Genomic DNA, 23,308 nt, shown 5'->3' with positions numbered 1-23,308 from the left:
CCATCCTGATCTACACAGTGAGTTCCAGGATAGCCAGGGCTACACAGAGAAACTTGGTCTTGAAAAGTAAACAAAAAAGACAAAACCCACAAGCAAAACAAAACCCACAAACAAAACAAGACAAAACAAAAATCCAATTGGCAAAAGATTGTGTTTGTGTGGTATTCTCTGGTGGGCACCCCATAACAATGTCTTATCTTGAACCAATCAGAATTTAAGCTCATTAGTTTTCAAGTTGGCCCATATTTCTCATTATTGAGACTAACATGGTCTATTTTTTTTCTCCAAAGCATAAATACAATTCATGGAGAAATGAACAAGAGTGAGAGTAGTTACCGATGGAAGAGACAATGAATTTTAAAGAGATTATTAAAATGTGTGTACAGGTACCCACAGAGTCCAGAAGAGGGCATCTGATCCTCTGGAGCTGGAGTTACAGGTGGGCCATCTGATGTGGGTACTGGGAACAGAAATTGGGTCTTCTAAAAGATCAGTAAGTGCTCTTAACCACTGAGCCATCTCTCCAGCTCCAGTTTTGTTCATTTTTTTGTTTGTTTGTTTTTTTGAGACAGAGTTTTGCTATGAAGCTTTGGAGCCTGTCCTGGAACTTGCTCTGTAGACCAGGCTGGCCTCAAACTCACAGAGATCCACCTGGCTCTGCCTCCCGAGTGCTGGGACTAAAGGTGTGTGCCACCACTGCCTGGCAGTTTTGTTAATTTTTATTTGATGAATATTTCTTGTGACTTAAATAATGACAGGTACTTATGCAGAACACTGTCTAGTATGGAAGGGAGCATTAATAATGGTATAGCACAATGGTGGGAAGGTTAGAATGGGAAGTATTGTTTGTTAGGAAACCATGTGGGGGGGGGAGGCAGCAGGACCCCCCCCCCATGGACTTCTCAGACAGGGAAGACCTCCCTTCATGTTTAAATGAGTAACTGCAATCTGAGGTATTTGGTAGGAGAGAAGTAAGTTAGTAGAGAGTGGTTCACATATCAGAATCCTGGGAGGCTTGCATATGAGTTAAGTCTTTTTACATCACAAATCATACCAGCTTAGCAGCTGGAAACAACAAGCTTTTATGGCAACAAAGTCTGAGAATTTGGGTGTTGAAAGTCCAAGGATAGCCGGGCAGTGGTGGTGCATGCCTTTAATCCCAGCACTTGGGAGGCATAGCCAGGCGGATCTCTGAGAGTTCGAGGCCAGCCTGGGCTACCAAGTGAGTTCCAGGACAGGCGCAAAGTTACACAGAGGAAACCCTGTCTCGAAAAACCAACCAACCAACCAACCAACCAAACAAACAAACAAAAAGAGTCCAAGGATATCTCCCTTTGATAAGGGCTTTTAGCACAGAATCTTTCAGAGATTGCAGTGGGGCGTGAATCAAGGTCTCAGGCCAGAGCTATGCCACCTACAGGTCATACAGTGGGAGCATCTGCTTCCAAACTGGGAGGGAGAGGAGAAAGAAGAGCAGTGGGGGCAGGAAAATGAGGGAGGGAGAAGGAGAGGGAGAAAAGGGAGGGGGATGGGAGAAGAAAAAGAGGGCAGGGAAAAGGATGCTAGGCATGTTGGTACATTTATTACAACTCATGAACCAATACACATGATTATTAAACACATTAGTCTAGAGTCCAGGATGCCTTAGGTTTTAAACCTAATATTTCCTTTTCTACTCCAAAATTCCATCTAGGATAGTACATTATGTTTAGTTGTCATAATTTCCTTGGGTTCCTTCTGCCATGCTACCTTCTCCAATTTTCCTTGCTTTTAATGACCTTCGTAGTTTTGAGGCATGCTGGTCAGGTATTTTGTGGGACCCAGTAGTTTTCTAACCTAACCACTGAGTGTAATTTCATCACTTCGGACCATCATCTATTTGTTAGAAGCTACTGCAAACCTAGCCCACATTCAGGGGAGGAGGATTAAGCTATATCTCTTGAAGGCAGGAGTATCGAAGAATTTGTGGTCAAGTCCTTGGGCCTCACCTCCAAGGTGTTGGTTTCAGTAGGACTGTGATGGAGTCCAAGGATGTGCATTTCTAACAAACTTCCAGGTGCTGCTGCTGTGAATGGGCTAGAGATTTCATTAAGAACCTTCTATGTAAGACCTTATTGTGCACAACAAGCTGGAAAAACTGACATGATTCAAACTCAAGAGATAATTACCTTATATTTGTATTAGATATGATTTATTTCATTAAGTTGTCACAAATGTAAGGGGAGAAGTCATACATCTTCAACTGACATTAAAATAACTGAGACACAGAAAGGCTAAGAGACTAGTCTTAGGTCACACAGCATGCTAATGATAGGCTCAAGTTTAGGGCTGAGCCATGTGAGCCATGGCCCAACACAAGTTTCCATTATACAGGCCTCTTTCACATTTTCCCAACTTTTAGGACTGACTGTGACACTTTTTAGAGAAGTATAAAATTAGGCACACTAATTTTAAGTAATTAAAAACATCCGAATAAATAGCTTTAAAGTAGCAGTTTGTGCAGCAGAAAAGGCAATTATGAAAAAGTGGATGAGTAAGTTCAGAAAGATGTCGTCACATAGGTGGAAAACCTCTCTCCCCACCAACACCCAACTTTTCCCTTCTTGGTGATCTTCATCCATAGCTGCTACCAGTAAAACTCCATCAGTAGGCAGCACCCTAGAAAGTGAGTAGACAGCCACAGGCATACCTTCTTTTTGTCTGCCCATACACTCCAACTGCAGTCAGTACTGTGCTCTGTTGGTAAAACTGCCCTTTAGAAAGATTTACTAAGTCTCTTTAGGCTTTTCTTTGAATGGAAAAGACAGACTAGTCCAGGTACCAATCATAGTTGTACTTGGACATCTGAAAATATGGCAAGACCACAGGATATATCTGAATGCCATGTGCTATTTTTTCTTTAAGTTCAGATAGAGTTGCAACAATTTTATAAAGCAAAGAAATGGGTACATAAACACCCAAATAAGGCATAAAAGCTTTATACTAATAATTGGATTAAGGTTTTTTACCTTTCTTTGTAGTTGATGTTTATACTTTATCAAAAATTAAGTCAATGTCTGGTGGTAATGGTTAAAGCAAGCGGTATTTCATATAGCCACATTAGGAAATACCAATTTCATATACTGAACCATGAATTCAAGTTCACGATCATGCAAAGAAAATCCAGCACAGTGTAAAAATAGATACCTGCACCCAAATAGGGTGAAACTGAATCAGGGTTCTATGGTGGTTAGGGGGTTGTGAAAGAATGTTCAGTGGCTATTATTTGAGCCTTTCCATTGGATGTGTATGTGGGGGCAATGAAATAACTATGACGAATTCTATCCAACTGTTTTGGGGAGAGGGAATCTAGGAAGCATGGAAATCAAGTGTTAATGACTTTTATTTGTAATGCATTCCTCCAGTGGTGGTAGTAGTGAGAGGGCCATGAAATAGAGTTAGTGACCTAAGGATCTTGTGCAACTATTGGCTCTGGTGGTAACTGGAGGTATAGAGCCAGGAACCGCAGCCAGTGACGTAACAATCCTTTTTGTAACAATTGGACCAAATGTATTCTCCAGAGTGAAGGTGGGCCAAAAGGGAGAAGATTCCTAAGGCCAGGTTAACTAATATTCTAATGAATCCTGCCCAGCGGCCAGGGTTGGGGGCGAATCAGTAGCTTCCATTTAATTTTGTGCTTTACCAGTATTGTTAGAGGGGATGAAACAAACCATGTAGATAAGGGGTAAAGAATTTGAAAAAGCATAGGACTGCAAGCAACAACTTAAAGCGGAGCAGTCAGCTGGTCTAAGGAGGGCCTTCCGGAAGAGGGGCCTGGGGTTGGAAAGGGTCTAGGGCAGCGCTATAGATCCGTGTTTCAGGGTGTGGGCTCCTGGCGTCCTCCAGGCCTCCAAGCACCTTTAGGTCTTTGGATGACCTGATCCGGGAAGCGACCAGCCGCAGGCAGGCTCGCGAGGACCAAGGATAAGACTCACAAACGAGGGCGGGAGGTTTGTGCGTGTTACCCGGACTACCGGGGCTTTAAGAATGCTTTGGCGGCGGCGGCAGCCAATCAGCGACGCGCGCGTGCTGCCGCGTGCCCCCGGCGCCCCTCACATCCCACGCGCGCCGCGTACGTGCGGCGGCAGACCCCGCCTCTTCTAGGCGGGGCTTAGGAACCCGCGGGCAGCGGGCCACGGGCCACGGCCGCCTAACTGCCGCCCGTGCTTGTTTAGGTGCTGCGGCGGCGACTCCTCTGGTGGCACCAAGGCCGAGCCCCAGGTGGAGGGAAAGCCCCGCCGGCACCGCCTTCGTGTTGAGGCTCGGTGTCGGCCGCCCCTGCAGCGGTCTGAGACGTCTCGGTGGATGTGCGCATTGCCGGGGTAAGGATGCGGCTCTTCTACCAGCTGCTCAAGCAGCCAGTGCCCAAGCAGATCGAGCGCTACTCCCGCTTCTCTCCGTCACCGCTCTCTATCAAACAGTTCCTGGACTTCGGTGAGTGCGACGACGTGGGGCCACCCCCAAGGCCCGAGGAAGTGAGGAAGCCGCCATCCTCGGCCCGCCTTGCTGCCTCAAGGCAAAGTCCGTGGGAACCGCCGGGCGGGGTGATGGGGACACAAGCCTGGGGCTCTCCTGGGGCTGAGGTTTCGGGTTTCAGGAGGTGGAGGGGCAGTGCCTGACACCCCCACGCCCAGCCAGGTCCAAGGACCTTCATGCCAGTCGGAACTCCTCAGCCATCCAACCCTTGCTTCAGATCTACTTGACTCAAACCGCACTGTCCTTAAAACTTGGGAAAGAGCTTTTAACGTTTTTATTTTTAGAGTTTTTAATGGTTAGGTAAGACGTTTAGAAACACCTTGAGGCTGAGTAAATCCTGAAGTGGCGTTTTTGTTCTTTTTCTGCTGTAAGGTGTTGGGTAGCCTGGAGTGGCAGGACCCAAACGTCTCCATTGTGATACTTTAAAACAGTCACAGTTGTGGGCTGCAAATACCTTCCATGTTGGGCAAGAGCTGTCCTGTGGGCTCCTGGCTACAGAGCAGGGGTTCTAGGACAGCTCCAGCCTAAGTGTGACCACCTTTACTTGGTGTCCCTTGCACCCCGTTGGCAGCTGAGCTAGTACTTTGTGTACATGGATTGGGATGGGGAAGGAGAGGACCCCAGTAAAGCCCGAGGCCTAACTTAGGTGGGAATAGATTCTATCACCTTGTATTAACTGATCAATCATGTTTCCCCAGAGGATGTCATTCAAACTCCAGCAGGCCAAATGCAGTTGTGAAACACCTGAAAATAAAACAGAAAATGGAACTCAGCATTGCTGAAGGAAAATCAAGATGACTTAGGTTCTCAAAGCCTAGATCTGTATAATTCATTTGATTTAAAAGTGTCATGGGATGATGGGTGGGGTATCAAAGTGCAAATTTGGTAGAACCTTCTGGGAAGACCAGATATGCAAAATGTCATGTTGTCTATACTTGGGGGCAAGCTTACAGGATGGAAAGAGAGGTATATAGATTACAGATTTAAGCTGCTGCCAAATTAAGTTTTAGAAATCAAGCTGCCAAAGATAGATGATAAAAATCTAAGATGAGTGAGAGTTGGCCTTTATATCTATCTTAAGTTTCATTTTCAAAGACTTTTCAATAGTTGGTCTCTCTCTCTCTCTCTCTCTCTCTCTCTCTCTCTCTCTCGCTGCTTGTAAGATTGATTCTTAAACATTTTATTTACGTGTGTACTTGGGTGAGTCACTGTCATGGTGTGCATGTGGAGGTCAGAGGACACTTGTGGGAGTTAGTTCTCTCCTTCCCCATGTGGGTCCCAGAGATCAAACTCTGGTGCTCACTGCACTTTCTTCTCCCACCCTTCGTGTAGAGTTTTAGAGGTTTGAGGCAGGTCCTGACTTCACAGTTTAGAATGAATATGTTGCTATTTTTATAAATAGGCATGTTTTTCTAACTTAGGGTATAGAGGTTATTTGCACATGGGAACCTTTTGTTAGGGTAAACTGAGACAAATTAATTCTCAGTAAAAAGTACAAAAGGAATCTTGGTCACTCCCACATTCAAAGTTTGTGATAGTTCGAATAGTGTGCCTGAAATTGCAGTTAATTTATTTCTGTGGCAGTTAATATCTCCCGTGTTAATAGGCATCTTGGCAAGGATGTTATTTGAATAGGAAAGTTATAGTAGGGGATAGTGTTGTGGTGGATAATCTATGGGGCGAGTATCTAGAAATAAATGTTCACTATTTTAAAAGCATTGAGATCAGTGGTTTGGGGCCAGGGCCTCATGCTCTGATTTTCTGGTGTTAGTGTAGTGGTGGGATGTAGGGCACTGGTATTTTTAGAAGACCCAGGGTCATTCTAAAGTATCATCACAGTTAAAAACCATTAAGGGATAGGCACATTTCTGACTTAATCTGCCGTCATCCTTTCTTCTGTGTGGAGTATTTGTTTAAGCCTTTAAAATAATAGTTTCTTGAATTATATCTTTACTGGAAATTCAGTCTGCAAGAATAACAAATATTCTAAATGGAGTATCATTTGTAAGAGCAAGATTTAAAGAAAAAAATGTCAAATATCATATGTTCTTTTTCTGCTCAAGGTGACAGTTACATGATTTCAAATTCAAAAGATACAAGGACCTAGGCAGAAAAGGCCTTTTTTCTGCTTCTGTTGACTAGTCTTGCAATTTTTGCATAAGTTTCACCTTATACTTTTATTTGTATCTTGCTTTTTAAACTTAATAGAAAAGAACTTGCTTTATATGTACCTGTAAACTCCTTTTTCCTTTTTATGACTTTTGAGAATTCATGCAGGTATAGTGTAATGAGACAGCTCACAATTGATGGCTGTTGAGATGTTTCTAGTCTTTGCTATGACAACAAGTACTACAGTGAATTAGTGTGTACATTGTAATTTCACGCATGTCTGGGTGCTAGATAGAAGACAAATTCCTAAAGGTGACCTTGCTACATCAGGAAGGATGCACATTTGTAATTTTGATAATTGTGAGCAAATTCCTTTCTATTTATCTACCTACTGGAAGTTTCTGAGACAGACTTTAACTGTACTTTTACTACATGGTTGTCATTCTTTTGATAGGTGAAAAGTCATGTTTGCATAGAAATGGTTTTTCTCCGAATAAGCTTTCTCCTGGCTTTTCATTATGGAGGCTTGTAAACACACAGCATTGGAAGGGATAGTCTGATGGACTTGTGGGTTGTCACTGAAAGCCGTGTGCTACTTGTATATGTCTGCATATACAGGCTGTCAGGTTTTCTTATCAAACTTAGCTGTGTTTCAGAAAGACAGTTGTTACTTTTTAATTTATTTTTGTTTTTTTGAGATAGGGTTTCTTTGTGTAGCTTTGGAGCCTGTCCTGGAACTTACTCTGGAGACCAGGCTGGCCTCGAACTCACAGAGATCTGCCTGCCTCTGCAATTTTTACTTTTTTATTTTTCAGAAACACTAATTTATTCTTTTGAGTTAACTGTTCTTTAAAGATTTGGTATATTCCTATGAAACCTTCCAAGGGAATCTATGGTATTGGTCTGTGTAGGTTTTCTCTGTCATCTGGAATCTCTTTGGATAGATTTTGCTAGAAAATAATTTTCATCAATATTTTTTGGCCAGTTTGGATAGATGATATAAACACAACCTGCCTTTTTTATCTTTCCATTTAGGAGCTCACTTTTCTGTGCTTTTAAAATTTTTGTCTTTTGACAAACTTATAAATGTATATAATAAATACATTCTTATTAGTTTCTCCTATCACTATTAACCCCTACCCCACAGTCCCTTTCCTAGATTCATGAATTTTGGTTTGGTTTTATAATCCATTTAATTGAACCAGAGCTGCCTGGGTGACCATTGGATTGGAGCTTGGTAGAGTCTTATTATAGTATTGAGACAGGGGCTGGAATCCCCCATGTAGATTAGGCTGGCCTCAAACTCATATTTGCCTGCCTTTGCCTCCTGAGTGCTGGGATTAACAATATGTGCCACCATGCCCAGCTTTATCTATCTATCTATCTATCTATCTATCTATCTATCTATCTATCTATTTATAAACAATCTTACTTTGTAGCCCAGGCTAGTCTTGAACTCACAGTCCTCCATGGTCTTCTGAGTGCTAGGATTACAGGTGTGCACCACTGTATGCAACCCCCCCCCCCCAGACAAAGTTTCTCTGTGTAGCTTTGCACCTTTCCTGGAACTCACTCTGTAGCCCAGGCTGGCCTTGAACTCACAGAGATCCACCTGCCTCTGCCTCCCAAGTGCTGGGATTAAAGGTGTGCGCCACCACTGCCACCACCTCCCGGCTACAGCCAGTGCTCTTAACTGCTCAGCCATCTCTCCAGCTGCTCTATTTCTGTTCTTAAGGCTTAAGGCTGGCTGATTAGTGCTTTAGCTGCTGATACATGTATTTGACCTTTATCCCCATCTTTTCTGTATCCTGGAAGATGTTTATTCTTTTATGAATTGAGGTTAGCTTGAGAATGTTGAAACTTCCATTGTAGGTTTATTATGTATATTAATTTCTTCAGTTTTGTTGAATGACTGATTGCAGAATGTTCTCTAGGTTCTTTGACTTACTGATGCTTTTTTTTATTTTATAATCTAATTTTACATATCAGCCACGGATTCCCCTGTCCCCCCCCCTCAAGGCACCCCCCCCCCCCATTGCCATCTCCTCCAGGGCAAGGACTCTGATGTTTGTTTTGTGTGTGGTCATTTCTAGTGAGTGTTCCTTGAGTAGAAGAAAGCAAGCTATTCTCTCCTCTCTGATTACAGAGTTATATATACCATATTGTTATTTAGGCTTTTTATACCTTGTTCAAATTCACTTGATGTGTTGTTGATCAAATGAGGGAAGTTAAAGTCTTCTAACGTCGTTCTGTTTTTCCATATATCTTAGTTTTGGTCGTATGACTGTTAATGTGATCCTTGATCCTTACTAACCGTCATGTCCTCATGGGGAGCTGAGCTTTTAGCAATGCTAGTTACTGCTTTTTGGTCTGGATTCGGCCTTATTTGACGCTGAGATCCAGTTCCCTTTCTTGTTTGCACTCTTATTTCCAGTTTCTCTAAATATAAAGTTGCTTTTGCTGTGTAACAGTTGTTTTTATTTTATATGGTGGTTTTAGCCTGAATATACTGATTAGTATAAAGCAATAGATCTGTCATAGAAAATGGTCAGCATGTGTGATTTTTTTCCCTTTTGTTTTTAATGCCTTAATTTTTCTCTCTGTCACATAATTTATTACTTTATTTTACCATATTATTTTAATTAATACTTAAGTTTGAATTTTGATTTCATTTTTTATAATTATTATTTAATTTCTGTAATTTTTAAAGACTATTTTATGTACTTTGCTTATATGCAATGTGCTTGGTACCCTCAGACATCAGACCCTCAGGTGTCAGATCCTCTGAAACTGGAGTTAGGATGGTTGTGAGCCACTGTGTGGGTGCTGGAAATGGAACTGAATTCTTTGCAAGAGCATCTAGTGCCCATTTCATTTCTTTAGACTAAATCTTCTTTTGTCCAATTATGGTCACTGCCTGCTAGCCACATGGACATCTTGAGCAGGTGAAATGTGGCTGGAGTGGCTAAGAAACTTAATTGATTTAATTGAAATTTAAAGCAGACTTGATTCAGTTTTTTTTTAAATTGTGTTGTGTGTGGGCATTCAGATGCATGTGTATATATGGTGTGGAGGCCAAAGAACAGCCTTAGCTCTCCTTCCTTATGAATTGTCTGCTTTGTTCTTTGAGACTTTTTTGTTGTTGTTTTTCAAGACAGGGTTTCTCTGTGTAGCTTTGTGCCTGTCCTGGATCTTGCTCCGTAGACCACGCTGGCCTTGAACTCACAGAGATCCATCTGCCTCTGCCTCCTGAGTGCTGGGACTGAAGGTGTACACCACCACTGTCCGGCTTTGAGACTTTTTGTTGTTGTTGTTTTTCAAGACAGGATTTCTCTGTGTAGCCCTGGCTGTCCTGGACCTTACTCTGTAGACCAGGCTGGCCTTGAATTCATAGGGCCTGCCTCTGCCTCTCAAGTGCTGGCATTAAAGGTGTGCACTATAGCCGCTCAGCTGCCTGACATTTTTATGTGTGTTCCTGGGGATGGAACACAGGTTCTCATATTGTGAGGCAAGTTTTTTACTGACCGACTTATCTCTGCAGCCCTCAGTTATTTCAAGTATGTTTAGAATAATTTGGAAATAAAAATTTACCTTAACAAGTATAAACTTTATGGAATTTAATTATAGGCCAGTTCTTTGTGATAGAAATATAGCTTCTAAATTGTACATATATGATACATAACAGATAATGAGTAATTAATATAAACCCAGTAAAATATCTCTTAACTTTTGAGGTGCTGAGGATTGAATCTAGAGCTTTGTATGTTGTAGGCCAGTGCTCTACCACTAAGTTTATACTCTACATCTTTCATATTGATGGTGCATTAAAATAGTTTTAACATATGTCAGGATAAACAAAATACTAAAAATCTCATCTATTTTATGCTACTGTATCTGCTAAGATATTTCACATTATATGTGTAGTTCACATTCTGTTGGACATTGTAGCTTCAAATAGTATGTTAATTTCTCAGTGGGAACACTTAATACTACATTTTATATACAAAAGAAATATTTACTGGTTTAACTCCTTAATACAGTTTTTTTCGGGGTTGGTTTTTGAGACAGAGTTTCTCTGTGTAACAGCTCTGGCTGTCCTGGAACTCACTTTGTAGATCAGGCTGCCTCTGCCTCCCGAGTGCTGGGATTAAAGGCGTGCGCCAGCACACCTGGCTCAATATAGCTCTTAAATGTTTTGTTCTATTCTTTTTCTGTAAAGTAATTTTGGATTACTGTATTATCTGAATGGCTGTTAATATTATGGTGGTTCTTATACCATTTGTACAACCCTTCAGTTTTGTCCCTTAAATATTGTTTCTTTGAGTCAATAATTCTCTTAGTGATTTTGCCTAATGATTTTTTTTGTCTTCTGATTAAGAAAAGGCCAACTTGGACTATTATGCAGTAATTTACGATACATTCTGAATGGTGAGTGAGTTGGTAAGAAACAGTTGATATTTTCATTAGGACTTGTTTTTCATCTTTAGCCTCACTCTATTTCTGGTCCTCTCATTAGCCACCTTTGTCCCCTTCCTGCACACTTACTTCCTATTTCTTTATTTCTCAGTTACGTTTACACAGCCTTACTTATGATAAAGGTATTTTTGTTCCTTTTCTCCTTATTTCATTTTAACTCCTCTCTTTCCAAAGTGTAGCTTCCCAGCTTCCTCAGCTCAGTTTTCTCTGCACAGTGAGTGTGGGAGCTCCATAAACGTCATGGAGGTCATTACATATTACGTCACTTGCATATAACTTCTTCACATAAAAATACAGCACCTCTCAAATAAAACCATCAGATAGCTTACTGTTGTCTAGACCTCCTCTGGCTTTTCACAGAACTGCATGCTTTGATATCTACCCTAAACCCACTGGCTCTGTGGATTGGCAGCGGCAGCCAGTTCCCTTGTTCTTCCTGTTCTTGAGGTTTAAGGGCCTGGCTGGCTTGGGTTTTGCTTTTGAAAGTATTTTAAGACTCTGTTAGCCACTGAGATGTTGACTTTGGTGCCAAATGCCTGTGCTCTGCAAACTCAGGTTTTTAAGTCATCTTGCTCTTGGCAGCTTGATTACTAGTGGACAGAACAGTGATTTCATTCCTGGAAAAGTTGAATGTGTTTATTCAAAGATTGTGTTAAGAAAGGGGGAAACAATCTCATCCTTCTTTCTGAGTGTGTTTATTCTGCTCCTTTATGTGTGCTCAACAGATCTTTTCTGTAAGTAGAAAAGGTCCAGTGCTGTGAAGGATTGCCAAGAATTAGACCAACCTGTTTAGATTCAGAAGCCAACTATTTAGAATTAAAAGAGAAGGGAACAGTTTAGTTCAAGGTCTAGATGTCATACTTAGCTTGTTGCACCTTGGTCATTGTTTAAGGAACTAGCCTTTAGGCCTTTAGGATCTGATAGGGCTGGGTTTTCATGAGACCTCATTTATTAGGCTCTAGGATATCTTTTTTTCTTTTTTCTTTTCTTTTTTTTTTTTTTTGGTTTTTCTTTTCGAGACAGGGTTTCTCTGTAGCTTTGGTGTCTGTCCTGGACTAGCTGTGTAGACCAGGCTGGCTTCGAACTCACAGAGATCCACCTGCCTCTGCCTCCCAAGTGCTGGGATTAAAGGCGTGTGCCGCCGCCACCACCACCACCACCACCACCACCACCACCACCACCACCACCACCCGGCTCTAGGATATCTTAAAGCATCTAAAATTGGATTCTGACTTTGGTCTCTTTACAGCACTTGAGTATCTTTCATGTGCTTTATTAGTTTTGTTATCATAAAAGGTAGCAGATTTCATTGTAGCATTTTCATATATATCCTGTTGTGTTGATCTTCCTCTTCCCACTGCCCTCCTCCTGCTAGCCCACCTCCTCTCCCCATCTGCTTTCATGTCACATGTCTTCTATCAGCCATCTTTTTTCTCTCCCCTCCATCCATTAAGATGTCTTTCCTCCTCACGGGCACCTTTCTAGTTTCATGACTTACACACATCCCTGGTATCTGCATACAGAAAGAACATTACTTTTTTGCTTAATGTAACTTCTAGTTCTATCCATTTCCTACAAAAACTATGGTCTCATTTTTCCTTATGGCTGATGAAAATTCATTTGTCTCTGTGTAATTTATCCATTCCTTTTATTTATAGCTGTTTCCATTCTTTTTGCCATTGTTAGCAATGCAACAGTAAATGTGTATGTTCAGGGATCTCTGTGGACTTGGGGTTCTTTGACTATACCCAGGAGTGGACTAGCTAGGTTATCTGTTTATTCACTTTTTGAGGCACGTCCATACTGATTATCACAGTGGTTGCGCTTCTTTGAACTCCTACTAGCAGTGAGTAGGGTTCTTTGAAGAAGACAACAGAGTTTCACTTGCTGACCTTGTTGATGTCTGGGTGGTCTCCTCCTATTAAGCTTTTGGGAAATTGATCAGACTGTTGGCAAGATTTGGGAAACCTTGTCTTCATTGCTGGATGAAATTACAAAATATAACTACTTTCCTTTTTCTTTATATTGTATGTGCATTAAATTATTTTGCTTTAGTGATAATTCTGTTTCACAATTGGGTAAAACTTATGAAATACATTTGTCTAAAAATGTCTCTGATCAGAACCTGTTTTTTCTCATTGTTTAATTAGTAGATGTTTAAGAGTATCTTTAGATTCACAGCAAAATTCTGCACATACAGCAAGTATAGGGAGTCCCCTTGTACCTCCCAAACACACAGCCTCTGCTGCCTTCAAAATCCTATACCAGTGTGAGACCTTGAGGATCTGCCAGTATCCATTGTTGCAACTAATAGACCATCATCATCACCCAAAGCCCATTGTTTACACTAAAAATCGTTCTTTGTGTTTGCTCTGAGTTTTGACAGCCCCTGGTTTTCTAAATAAAGCTTACTAGAGCATAGATATGCTCATTTGTTACATACAGTCTGTACCTTTGCTTTCCTCCACTTTAGCAGAGTTGAGTTGTTGCCAGAGACTGTATGTAAAGGCCTTTAAAACACGTTTGACAGTCCCTGGTCTAAGGCAATTCAGTTTCCTCTTTAAAGAGTGAGCACTGTTGCTCTTAAGCTGCATTTAAGTGATAACGCTGTTTGTTCTGTCTACTGCTAACACTCAGCCTTCCTTATCTGGAATGTGACTTGTTGAGTGGACCATACTTTTCCAGATATCTGGTAGTTTACTTATGGAGTGTCTTGTTTCTGAATAGGATTTCCATCTGAATGGCTTTGAACGATTTTTATGGGTTTAATTTACAAAACTGTCAGTAAAATTTAAGTGTACTTGTTTCTCTACAGGGTTGCCAAAATGAGGTTTTGTGATTTTAATTGTAATGCTTAACATAGGAACTACAAGGTTTTTTACCTGATTGGGTATATTGCCTGCATTTTTGTTCTGCATAAAGTGTCTTTCAACATTTAGTAACTGGAATCTGGGTTTTCAGTCATTTGCATGAATTCCTCATATGTTTTTGTGTTGGTAGTCAGTGAAGAACATGTTGACTAGCACAGTATCAAAAATATACCACTGAGACTATGGGTGGGCCGCCTGGTATTCTCAAGCTTTCCATGTTTGTCATGTAAATTGGCATTGAAACTAGCATTGAAGTATCTTTTTATATGCTTGTAGGGCTAATTTTCTTTTATATTTCTTTTCCTGGCAGAACTGAGTTTGGTCATGGCCCATGTTAGGTATCCTTTGTATCTCTTGTTTTACAAGGCAGAGTTTCTCTGTGTAGCCCTGGCTGTCCTGGAACTCACTCTGTAGACCATGCTGGCCCCAAACTCACAGAGATCTTCCTGCCCTTGCTTTCTGAGTTCTAGGATTAAATGTGGGTGTGCCACTATGCCAAGCTCCTTCGTATCTCTTAATGAGAACCCTGGTCTTGATCATTGGTTCATCTTCTCTAAGGTTGTGCCTTGTGCCATAATGAATGACATAAAATTGTAGTAAACAATTATGTCACACAGGTGAATATTGATATATTATTTCTAATTGAACACTTTGGATTCTAACCAATGGTGCGTTCTTCCTGGGAGCAATGATTTTATTATCATTTTTAGACTTGATCTGGGATTCTACCTTAGCATTTGCTTTACACCTGTGATGTCTTGTTTATTATTCCTGCTTGGAGGTCAGTATACAATAGTCTCACTGTTGGGAATAAATGACCAAGTCTTCTACATTTTCCCACACCATGAAGTTTAATACTGTCTCATGTGGTGCTAGTCAGAAAACAATAGGGCCCTTTGAATTTGTGGCATACCTATCTTTCGCCAACAACTGTTATGTTTTGATACGTATGAACATACACAAGTTCCTGTATGAGTGTAGGGATTACAGGGGTGTGCTACCATACCCTCAGGCTTCTGTCTGAATTTTTCTTGGATATGCTCTAGTGACAGAGAATGGTTCCTCAAGTCGGTAGCAGGTATTTCTTGATACCTGACTGGTTTTATACTGGTTGAGTTCATTTTTTTCCTGATTCTGCCAGTTAAATAGAAAGTGAAGTGGCCATTGTTCTGTTCCTGTTCCTGTACTGGTCACATAATGTGCTGAAGGAGATAACTTTTTGGAGTAAGCTGCCTCACACTGAATCCCCTATTCCCTAGAAATGGTCCTGCCTGGATGCTCCTCATCTTTGACTAGTGCGTTTACACAGTGTAGCTCAGTCTTCTTCCTGTTTTACCTCTGAGCTTGGCTTTGCTGAGACTACTTCAGTAGGAAGTTAGACTTCATATGGCAACGGGAAGATTGAGTAGAGGCCACTAGCACTTATAGAGACTACTGACCCAACTTTGGTGTAAAATGTGGCGCCGTTTGATTTGATTCTCACATTGGCTGTACCCACTCTACAAATCAGGAAACTGAAGTTCCAAGCAGATATCTAAGAATATCATCGCGATAGGGGTGGAGCTGGGTTTCTGTTCACCTAGTCGTCCTACCACTTCTTTATAGCTTAGGATGGTGGTGCTGGATTGGGCATGAGTGAAAGTGGGTGGTCAGCCGCATGCCTGCCTGCACATTGCCATGCTCCCCGCCATGATGGACTGAATGAACCTCTGCACTGTAAGCAAGCCCCTTCAATTAAATGTTTTCTTTATGAAAAAAAGAAAAAGAAACTCAGCTGTGCTCATTGTAAATTTTGGCTCATTTTCTTAATGAATTTGTTCGGCTTTTATACTCTCCACTTACAATCATCTAAAAAGAGAAAGGGAGAAAAGAGGCATGCAGACTGGAGGTTTCTGGACTCAGTTTTCTATGAGGCTGGAGAAAAAAGCTCCAACATGAAGATAAAGACTGCAATGTACATGTAGCTAGAATGCTTTTGCATGCTTAATGGCTCCTGTTTGAGCCTGCGGAGTTCTGATTTGCTCTTCCTTATTTAGTTGCACATGATTCGATACTGTTCCAAGCTTCATAGTTCCCAGTCACAGCTGCTCAGGAGAGCCAACTTGGGGCACCTTTAAACTGATAACTCCGTCTCTGAGAGTAGTGTCGAGGTGCTGGTACTTTTGTGTTAAGTGAGTGATTGCAGTGGGCTTCAGGAGGTTAAAAACCACAGTGTCAGATCTAGTTATGTTCTTGCTCAAGCCCAGGAGTTTAAAAAATAACTTTAGGGGATAGAACCCATGAGAGGCTGAAGGTTACTTAAGCCTCTGCAAAGTCTTATCAGCATAGTTGATTATTTGGGGTTTGGAATGAAACAGGAATTGAAAAGCATTAGAGAATTGCTAAGGATAGTCACTTGCTTTGAGGTGCTCATATATAAATGAGAAGTTAGAACAAATACATTCTTATATAAAATTTGTGAATCTATAAAATGTATGACTTTATAATATTTTTCTGATGCTCCTGCCTCTTTTTTAAAGGTTTTAAAATAAAGGTTCTTTTCTAGGAATCTGTGAGGTATTCATCCCATTGCCCATTATTTAAAGTGTCATCAGAGATGTTCTGGATGGTGAAGACACACAGAAGAACACATATGGACGTATGCACTTAGGTCACTTAGACCTTCTTTCTTTGACTGTTTCCTTTCTTCCCTGGTTTATCTCAGAATTTCCATTAGTCGGCAAGCTAAGTGTGTGCTATAATTGGACACTGTAAGGAAACAAGCTTAAATCTTCCTCTTTTAGATTCAGTGGAAACTTGAGCTTAAAGACCATTTATAGCAGTGGTTTTCAACCTTCCTAACTCTGTAACCCTTTAATGCAGTTCTCATGTTGTGGTGACCCCCAACCATGAAATTCTTTTCGTTGCTACTTCAAAACTGTCATTTTGCTACTGTTAATGAATCGTAATGTAAATATCTGTGTTTCCTTATGGTTTTAGGTGACCCCAGTGAAAGGGTTGCTTGACCCCAAAGGAGTTGTGACCCACAGGTTGAGAACCACTGATCTGTAGCCTCCTCTGTGCTATGTATGAGATGGTAGAAGCCCTGAGTAATGAAGGGATTGTCTTCCTCTTCAGTCGGTCATTGACATAACATCCTGGCCACCTCTTTCAAAGGAAACCAGAAATGCTTTTTTCCCTAGGAGGGCAAGTGAGCTTACATTTCTGTACACTCCATCAGACACAACAGTGGACAGGTTTAGCTATGAGTTTCAACATCATATCAAGTAGATAGCTCCATTTCTTATATGAAGCCTAGATGGTTTATATTTCTTACCTAAGCAAACTTAGGGGCAAAACTCATGGATAAAATGAAGGCAAATTGAACTTTTAAAACTTTGCTTTTTTTTTTTTTTTTTTTTAAATGCTGGGCAGTGGTGGCACACCCCTTTAATCCCAGAGGCAGGTGGATCTCTGAGGCCAGCCTGGTCTACAGAGTGAGTTCCAGGACAGCCAAGGCTACACAGATAAACCTTGTCTCGAAAACAACAACAGCAACAACAACAACAACAGAAACCCCCCAATCTTCTGCTTTTCTCAGTTGAACATAACATACCGTTTCTCCCAGTGTAATTCTTTATAGCAAACATTGTCTCTATAGACAATGTAGTTTTCTTTAAATTTGTTCTGATAAACAATGAGAAAATGGACTAATTCTAAAAGTTTCTTTATTTTATCATTTCAGAACTACTAGTTAGTTAGTAGTTAGTGCTTACTCCATTTTCTTACATTGAAATAGTTTATTGAATTGTCTATGGAAATAGGAGAAACAGTATGTAGATACATACTGAGGTCTTAATTTTGGGTATCTGCCAGCAGTGTGGACTTGGGAGAACTGCTTAATTCTACCACACTTAATGCCCTTTTCTACAAAATAGAAATGATAGCATTTAATCATTAGATAGCTTTATTGATGTGTGCCACACAAGGCATTGCATATAGTAGGTACTCAGTAGACATTGCTTATGGGTTTATCATAAATTGGTGGCACATTTTCTGCATGAAACTAGTTTCTAGCTAAGAATAAAAGGAATATAGGAAATTCTTAACATTGAATGTTTTTTATTTCAAGTTTGTGAGCTAAAGGTCTCTGCTGTACCAACTGATCATTTCCCAAGGAACAGAGGTAGCACGTTCAGGTTATTTGTGTTATCAATTATGACTGGCTTTGAACTCCCTTTATTCACAGTGGTCATTCACTAAACATTTTGCCTCAGTGAACCTCAGAAACGGGTATCATGTGGCCTTTACGTAACTATTCCTTCTTCCATGACAACAAGGCATCTTGTACTCACCAATTTATTGTTAGGACTGTAGATCTGTAGTCTTCCAGAATTATATTGATGTGGGTGTGTGGTGGCATGATTGTTACATGACTCTAGCTCAATGGTTCTTAACCAGTGGGTCAGTATCCCTTTGAGGGGGTCGAACAACCCTTTTACAGGGGTCACCTAAGTCTATCAGAAAACATAGATATTTACATTATGATTTATTACAGTAGCAGAATTATAGTTAGTAAGTAGCAGTGAAATAATTTTATGGTTGGGGGTCATCACAACATGAGGAACTGTATTAAAGGGTCACAGTGTTAAGAAGGTTGAGAACCACTAGAGTGTAGCAGATCACAGCTCTGTTAAGTTTTGTATACATCTGTACTTCTTGCTCTCTGATCTGATGCACCATGTTGCCTTATTGTCACTGTATTATTCAGAAGTGTGGTTACTAAGTCATCTGTTATTTTTGTGTGCATGTGTGCCCATGGGTGTGGAGGCCAGAAGGCCAGAAGCCAACTTTGGGTGCCTCCCCAATTGCTTGGATTGCAAGTGTATGTTACTATGTTCCGATTTAGATTAAAGTCTTACAAATGCAGCTAGAGAAAAGAAGTCAGAGAGCTACCCTAAATTATGTTCTGCTAAAATGTATTCAATTTAACATGATTAATGGGAAAAACACATTCCAAACTCCAGCATTTACTTGACAGTGTTATTTAAAAAAAGCAACCTATCTAGATGAGCAGGATCATTTCATTGGATTTCCAGGCCTCGCTTCTACTTTTTCCTTTTATTGTTCTCCTTTTCCACTCACTTTTCTCCCTCCTGCTATTTTGTAATCAACCACATCAAGTGTTATTGCTGAAAGTTGGCTGAAGATAGCCTTCAAGTAATCCACACAGGAAACTATATTTTAGAGGGCACTGATTTCTGTTCGCGGTAAGACAGGTCATAGAAGATGTCCTCAACCTTCTTTTATTATAAAACATTATTAGGCCACTTCATTGACAGAAACAATAATCATTTTCTGTCTCCTGTAAATTAATTGAAAAGAGGGTTAAAGACATCAGCTACTATGGAGAAATCTTGTCTGTGAACTCTTGTTCTCTGGTAGCTAGACAAATACTTCTGGTTACCTCTTGAGTCCTCCACAAGGAGGACTCCCCAAATTCAACTGAAAGTCATCGTAATTTCTGGGCCTATTCTTCTCATGTCTTCCTGACTATAGAGCTGTATGGAAGCACGCAAACCGTAGAGCTCTGCACATGAATAGTTCTCTCCAACTTTGCAGTGAAAGGACAGAATGTAAAAACCAAAGAGATAGGGTAGAGCTGAGTGTGAGAGTGCATGCAGAACCCTAGCTTTTAATCCCCAGTGCTGAAACCAGACAGAAACAAGAGATGCAAAGGATCCTGAAACCAAGGGGGAAACCACCCCTGGGAATGTATTACAGCTAGTGACTTACTTAAATTTGCTGAGTCAGAATTTTCCAAGCTCCTCACTGTTTCCTCTTTGCCATCTTCTAAATAGATACTAAGAAAAATTTTAACTGGTAATAGCAAATGAGAGGAAGCAATATAGAGAAATGTAGAATAAAAATAGAAAATAAAAATCAAGGACTGTAGAGAAGTCAAGAAAGTTGGAGAGGGAGGAATGCAGTCAGATAATTGGAACAAAGAGCTGGAAATGACATGTAAAAACAACCCTTTTGAGAGGACATTTATTAAAAACCAAGGGTTTGGGGTATATTTATTATAAAAATGGTTGCTAGAACTCCTTGATTTAAGCTAAGTATTCAACATCTAGGATAAGATACCTTTAATGTATATGAGGAAAGCCACAGAAAAGTTGTAAAAATCAGACATTTATTTTTAGGCTCACTAATTAGTGAACTAACTAAAAAGACTTATGCTTCTGTTTAAGCTGATGTATAATTAAGGTAGCTAAGTACAAAGAATTTGTTCTTGAAGCTAAATTAGAACGTAGGAGGAAAAACTTGGGATTTTAAGCTATTCTGCATTTAAAAATACAAACCTTTCAAAGCATGATCACATCTTCCAAATCGTCAATGGGCAAGGTGCTGTGATAGTTGACATGGGGGATATCAAGACAAGAGTTATCCCCACGAATTTGTAACAGTCTGACAGTCCAGTTCACCAGTCAAATACTTTCTGAAACAGATTCTCTTAGGTCGTGCCTAAAGGTTGAGTTTTCTAGATAGTACTGATTTAACTGGTATTCCATGTAGGACTTGGATTTTGAAATAGTAAATGGTAGGAACACTGAATGGTTTTTAAAGTGATAGAGAGTTGTCAGATAGGTTGAGGATCTCACCAGTCTAGAAAACAGTCCTGCTCTGAGAACTGATGGTGCATATAGCAGACAATTTGATGTTGCTGGCCATGGCTTTAAAATATTCTGCTTTATCATCACCAAGCATCACTGGTTGCTACTTAATGAACTCCACTTCTAAGAGGAAGGAATATGTCAGTGTTCAGTGGTGAACACTAAACCTCTGTGAAGAAAGTGCTGTTATTTATGGGTGGTTAAAATGAGATATAGAGGGGTAAAAAAGTCTCTGAGTGCTTAAGATTCAGACCCAAATCTAGCTCCAGTACCAGATCTTATTGCTGCTGTTCTGTAGAGCCATACACTTTTATCTGAATCATGAGGTTCAAAACTTATGAAAGAAGAATTTCAGTTTTGGCACCCAAATTATTTGGCAGAATATGATTTGAGCTGACTTGAAATAATTATTTTATTAATGTAAATGTTCATATATTTCACTGTAGCTATATTGTATCTGTATAGTATTTCATATTGCATAAGCATAGCATATGCTCATTACTTTTTTTTTGGCTTTTCGAGACAGGGTTTCTCTGTGTAGCTTTATGCCTGTCCTGGAACTCGCTCTGTAGCTCAGGCTGGCCTCGAACTCACAGAGATCCGCCTCTCTGCCTCCTGAGTGCTGGGATTAAAGGTGTGCACCACCACCGCATTTTTTAAAAATTGAGAAAACTTGTATTTCTGGAAACCATCTAGTCCCATGGGTTTCAGAGGAGAGATATGGACGTACTGGCTAGCCCTTGCTTATGACAGCCTTTTTTTTATCCTGCCCCTGTGCTTCTAATCTCTTGCTTCTAACCAGCCATAGACTGGGAAGTTTAAGCATGTAAACTTTTACTGGTTACCCCCTCCCCACAAAGCCTCAGACTTTTGAAGTTTTTAGTTCATACTGATACTCCCAGTTCGGGCTCATCAGGGGTCTTGTCCCAATCCAGAACTTTCTTTTCCCTCTTTGTTTGAATGAGAATGGCCCTGTTGGAGGAGGTGTGTCATGGGGCAGGCTTTGAAGTTCCAAAGGCCCACGCTGCTCCCAGTGCCTCTCATTCTGAGTGCAAGAATCATCCATTAAAGACTTACCTTCACGATACTCTCTTAGAATGAAGGAAATGATTTAAGACCAATCTTGCTTCTCACTTGTTTAAATATGGAAATGGGATCTAGGTTGATGAGAAAGAAAAGATCCATCACAGATGATTTTCAGTAGTGGGTACTTTTGTTTCAAGCTTTCTTTTCTAGAAAGGAAAGGGAAAAGCCAGAAAGCTAGTGGAAGCATTAGAAAATATTGTGTGGCCAGGCAGTGGTGGTGCATACCTTTAGTTCCAGCACTGAGGAGGCAGAGACAAGCAGATCTCTATGAGTTCAAGGCCAGCCTGGTCTACAGAGCGAGTTCCAGGACAGCCAGAGCTACACAGAGAAACCTTGTCTTGAAAAAACAAACAGGAAAGAAAAGAAAATATTGTGTGTGAATCCCTCAGATATGCTGCCTTTTTTATATGGGGGAAAAAGTTAGAGTTTGGAGGGGCTGGTCTTGGCTCTTTCCAGAACAGCTTCCAGGGAGTGTGGAGCATCAAGGAGGCCCAGCGCAAGCAGGGAAGTGGGATAGACCCTTCAGTATCACAGAGTGGAGGACCAGGGTCACGTGTTGTTACATGTTCAAAGTCATGTTCAAATCTGCCTTACAGATTAGGGCATCTAAGTTCAGAAACATGGCAAAGCTTAGCCAATGTTTCACAACTGGGGCCAAGAGGGTATTTGTGTTCCCAAAACTTATATCCTTTATTTCACATCTATTCCTCCAGCCATAAGTTTGTAACAGGTTTAGGGAACTGCGGGGGCTATAAGACAGTTGGGAAAAGGGCCCAGGTTTCCTCTTTTAGGTGGCCAGGTGCCTTTTCTCTCACCCTACCCTGTTTATATGAATGTACAACCAGCTCCAGAAGATTCCCTGACCATGTCTTTTCTGCTACTATTTTTATCTGATATGTAGTAATCTGTTTATATTAATTATATTAATGGAGTAGCATATAATGTTCACTATGCATAATGTTAACATCAGGTTAAACATATTTGTCTCCTTAAACATTTGCTCCCTTCTCCTGACAAACTTTCAAAAGCCTTCTCATGTTTTGAAATGTATGGTGCATAATTGTGAGACATACTGTGTCACATTACACTTCAACTTAGTAGCCACTGATAAAATCCCACTCCATCCCTACTACCCCCAACTCCTAGGAACTATCATTCTAGTCTCAGTGTCTGCTATCCACACAGGAGTGAGTTCACATGCTACTCGATTGCTGTGTCTGCCTTACTCACTGACCTGGATGATAGGACTTCTCCATCTTGGACGTGTCATAGTGGTTCATTCACCTGGGAGGACATTGTAAGCTTTATTTTTTGAGACATAATACTCAGATAAGGCTTAGAGTCCCTTATTTGGAATCACAGAGCTTCTGCTTCCAGGGTGGCAGAGCTGTGTGTTTCCTAAAGAAACATCGGAAGAAAACTCTTAGCAAATGGTTGGCACACAATGGGAATATTTACAGAATGAATGGATCATGTTGCCTCCCTGAAAACTACTATGAGCAGGAGTGGATTTACATGTTGTACTGTTTCTGTACTTGGCAATTTCCTCACAGTGTTTATTTGAAAACACTCATTATATCCCAGGTCACTTTTATA

At 40.7% G+C, this 23,308-nt stretch overlaps 1 protein-coding gene across 2 annotated transcripts in view; it reads left to right on the top strand.

The window, feature by feature from the left end:
• The first annotated feature begins 4,135 nt into the window (after window positions 1-4,135).
• The window catches only part of Pdk3 (pyruvate dehydrogenase kinase 3), a 62,490-nt gene continuing 43,317 nt past the window's right edge, over window positions 4,136-23,308 (top strand). For both annotated transcript variants that reach the window (XM_036175514.1, XM_036175513.1), the window contains exon 1: window positions 4,136-4,473. In XM_036175514.1, the coding sequence (XP_036031407.1) occupies window positions 4,368-4,473 (106 nt within the window). In that variant the 5' untranslated portion in view covers window positions 4,136-4,367. The remainder of the gene's footprint in view (window positions 4,474-23,308) is intronic.

The sequence above is a fragment of the Onychomys torridus genome, chromosome X (genome assembly GCF_903995425.1).
Source record: "Onychomys torridus chromosome X, mOncTor1.1, whole genome shotgun sequence".
Lineage (NCBI taxonomy): Eukaryota > Metazoa > Chordata > Mammalia > Rodentia > Cricetidae > Onychomys > Onychomys torridus.
This window is presented reverse-complemented; position numbering and strand designations above follow the sequence as displayed.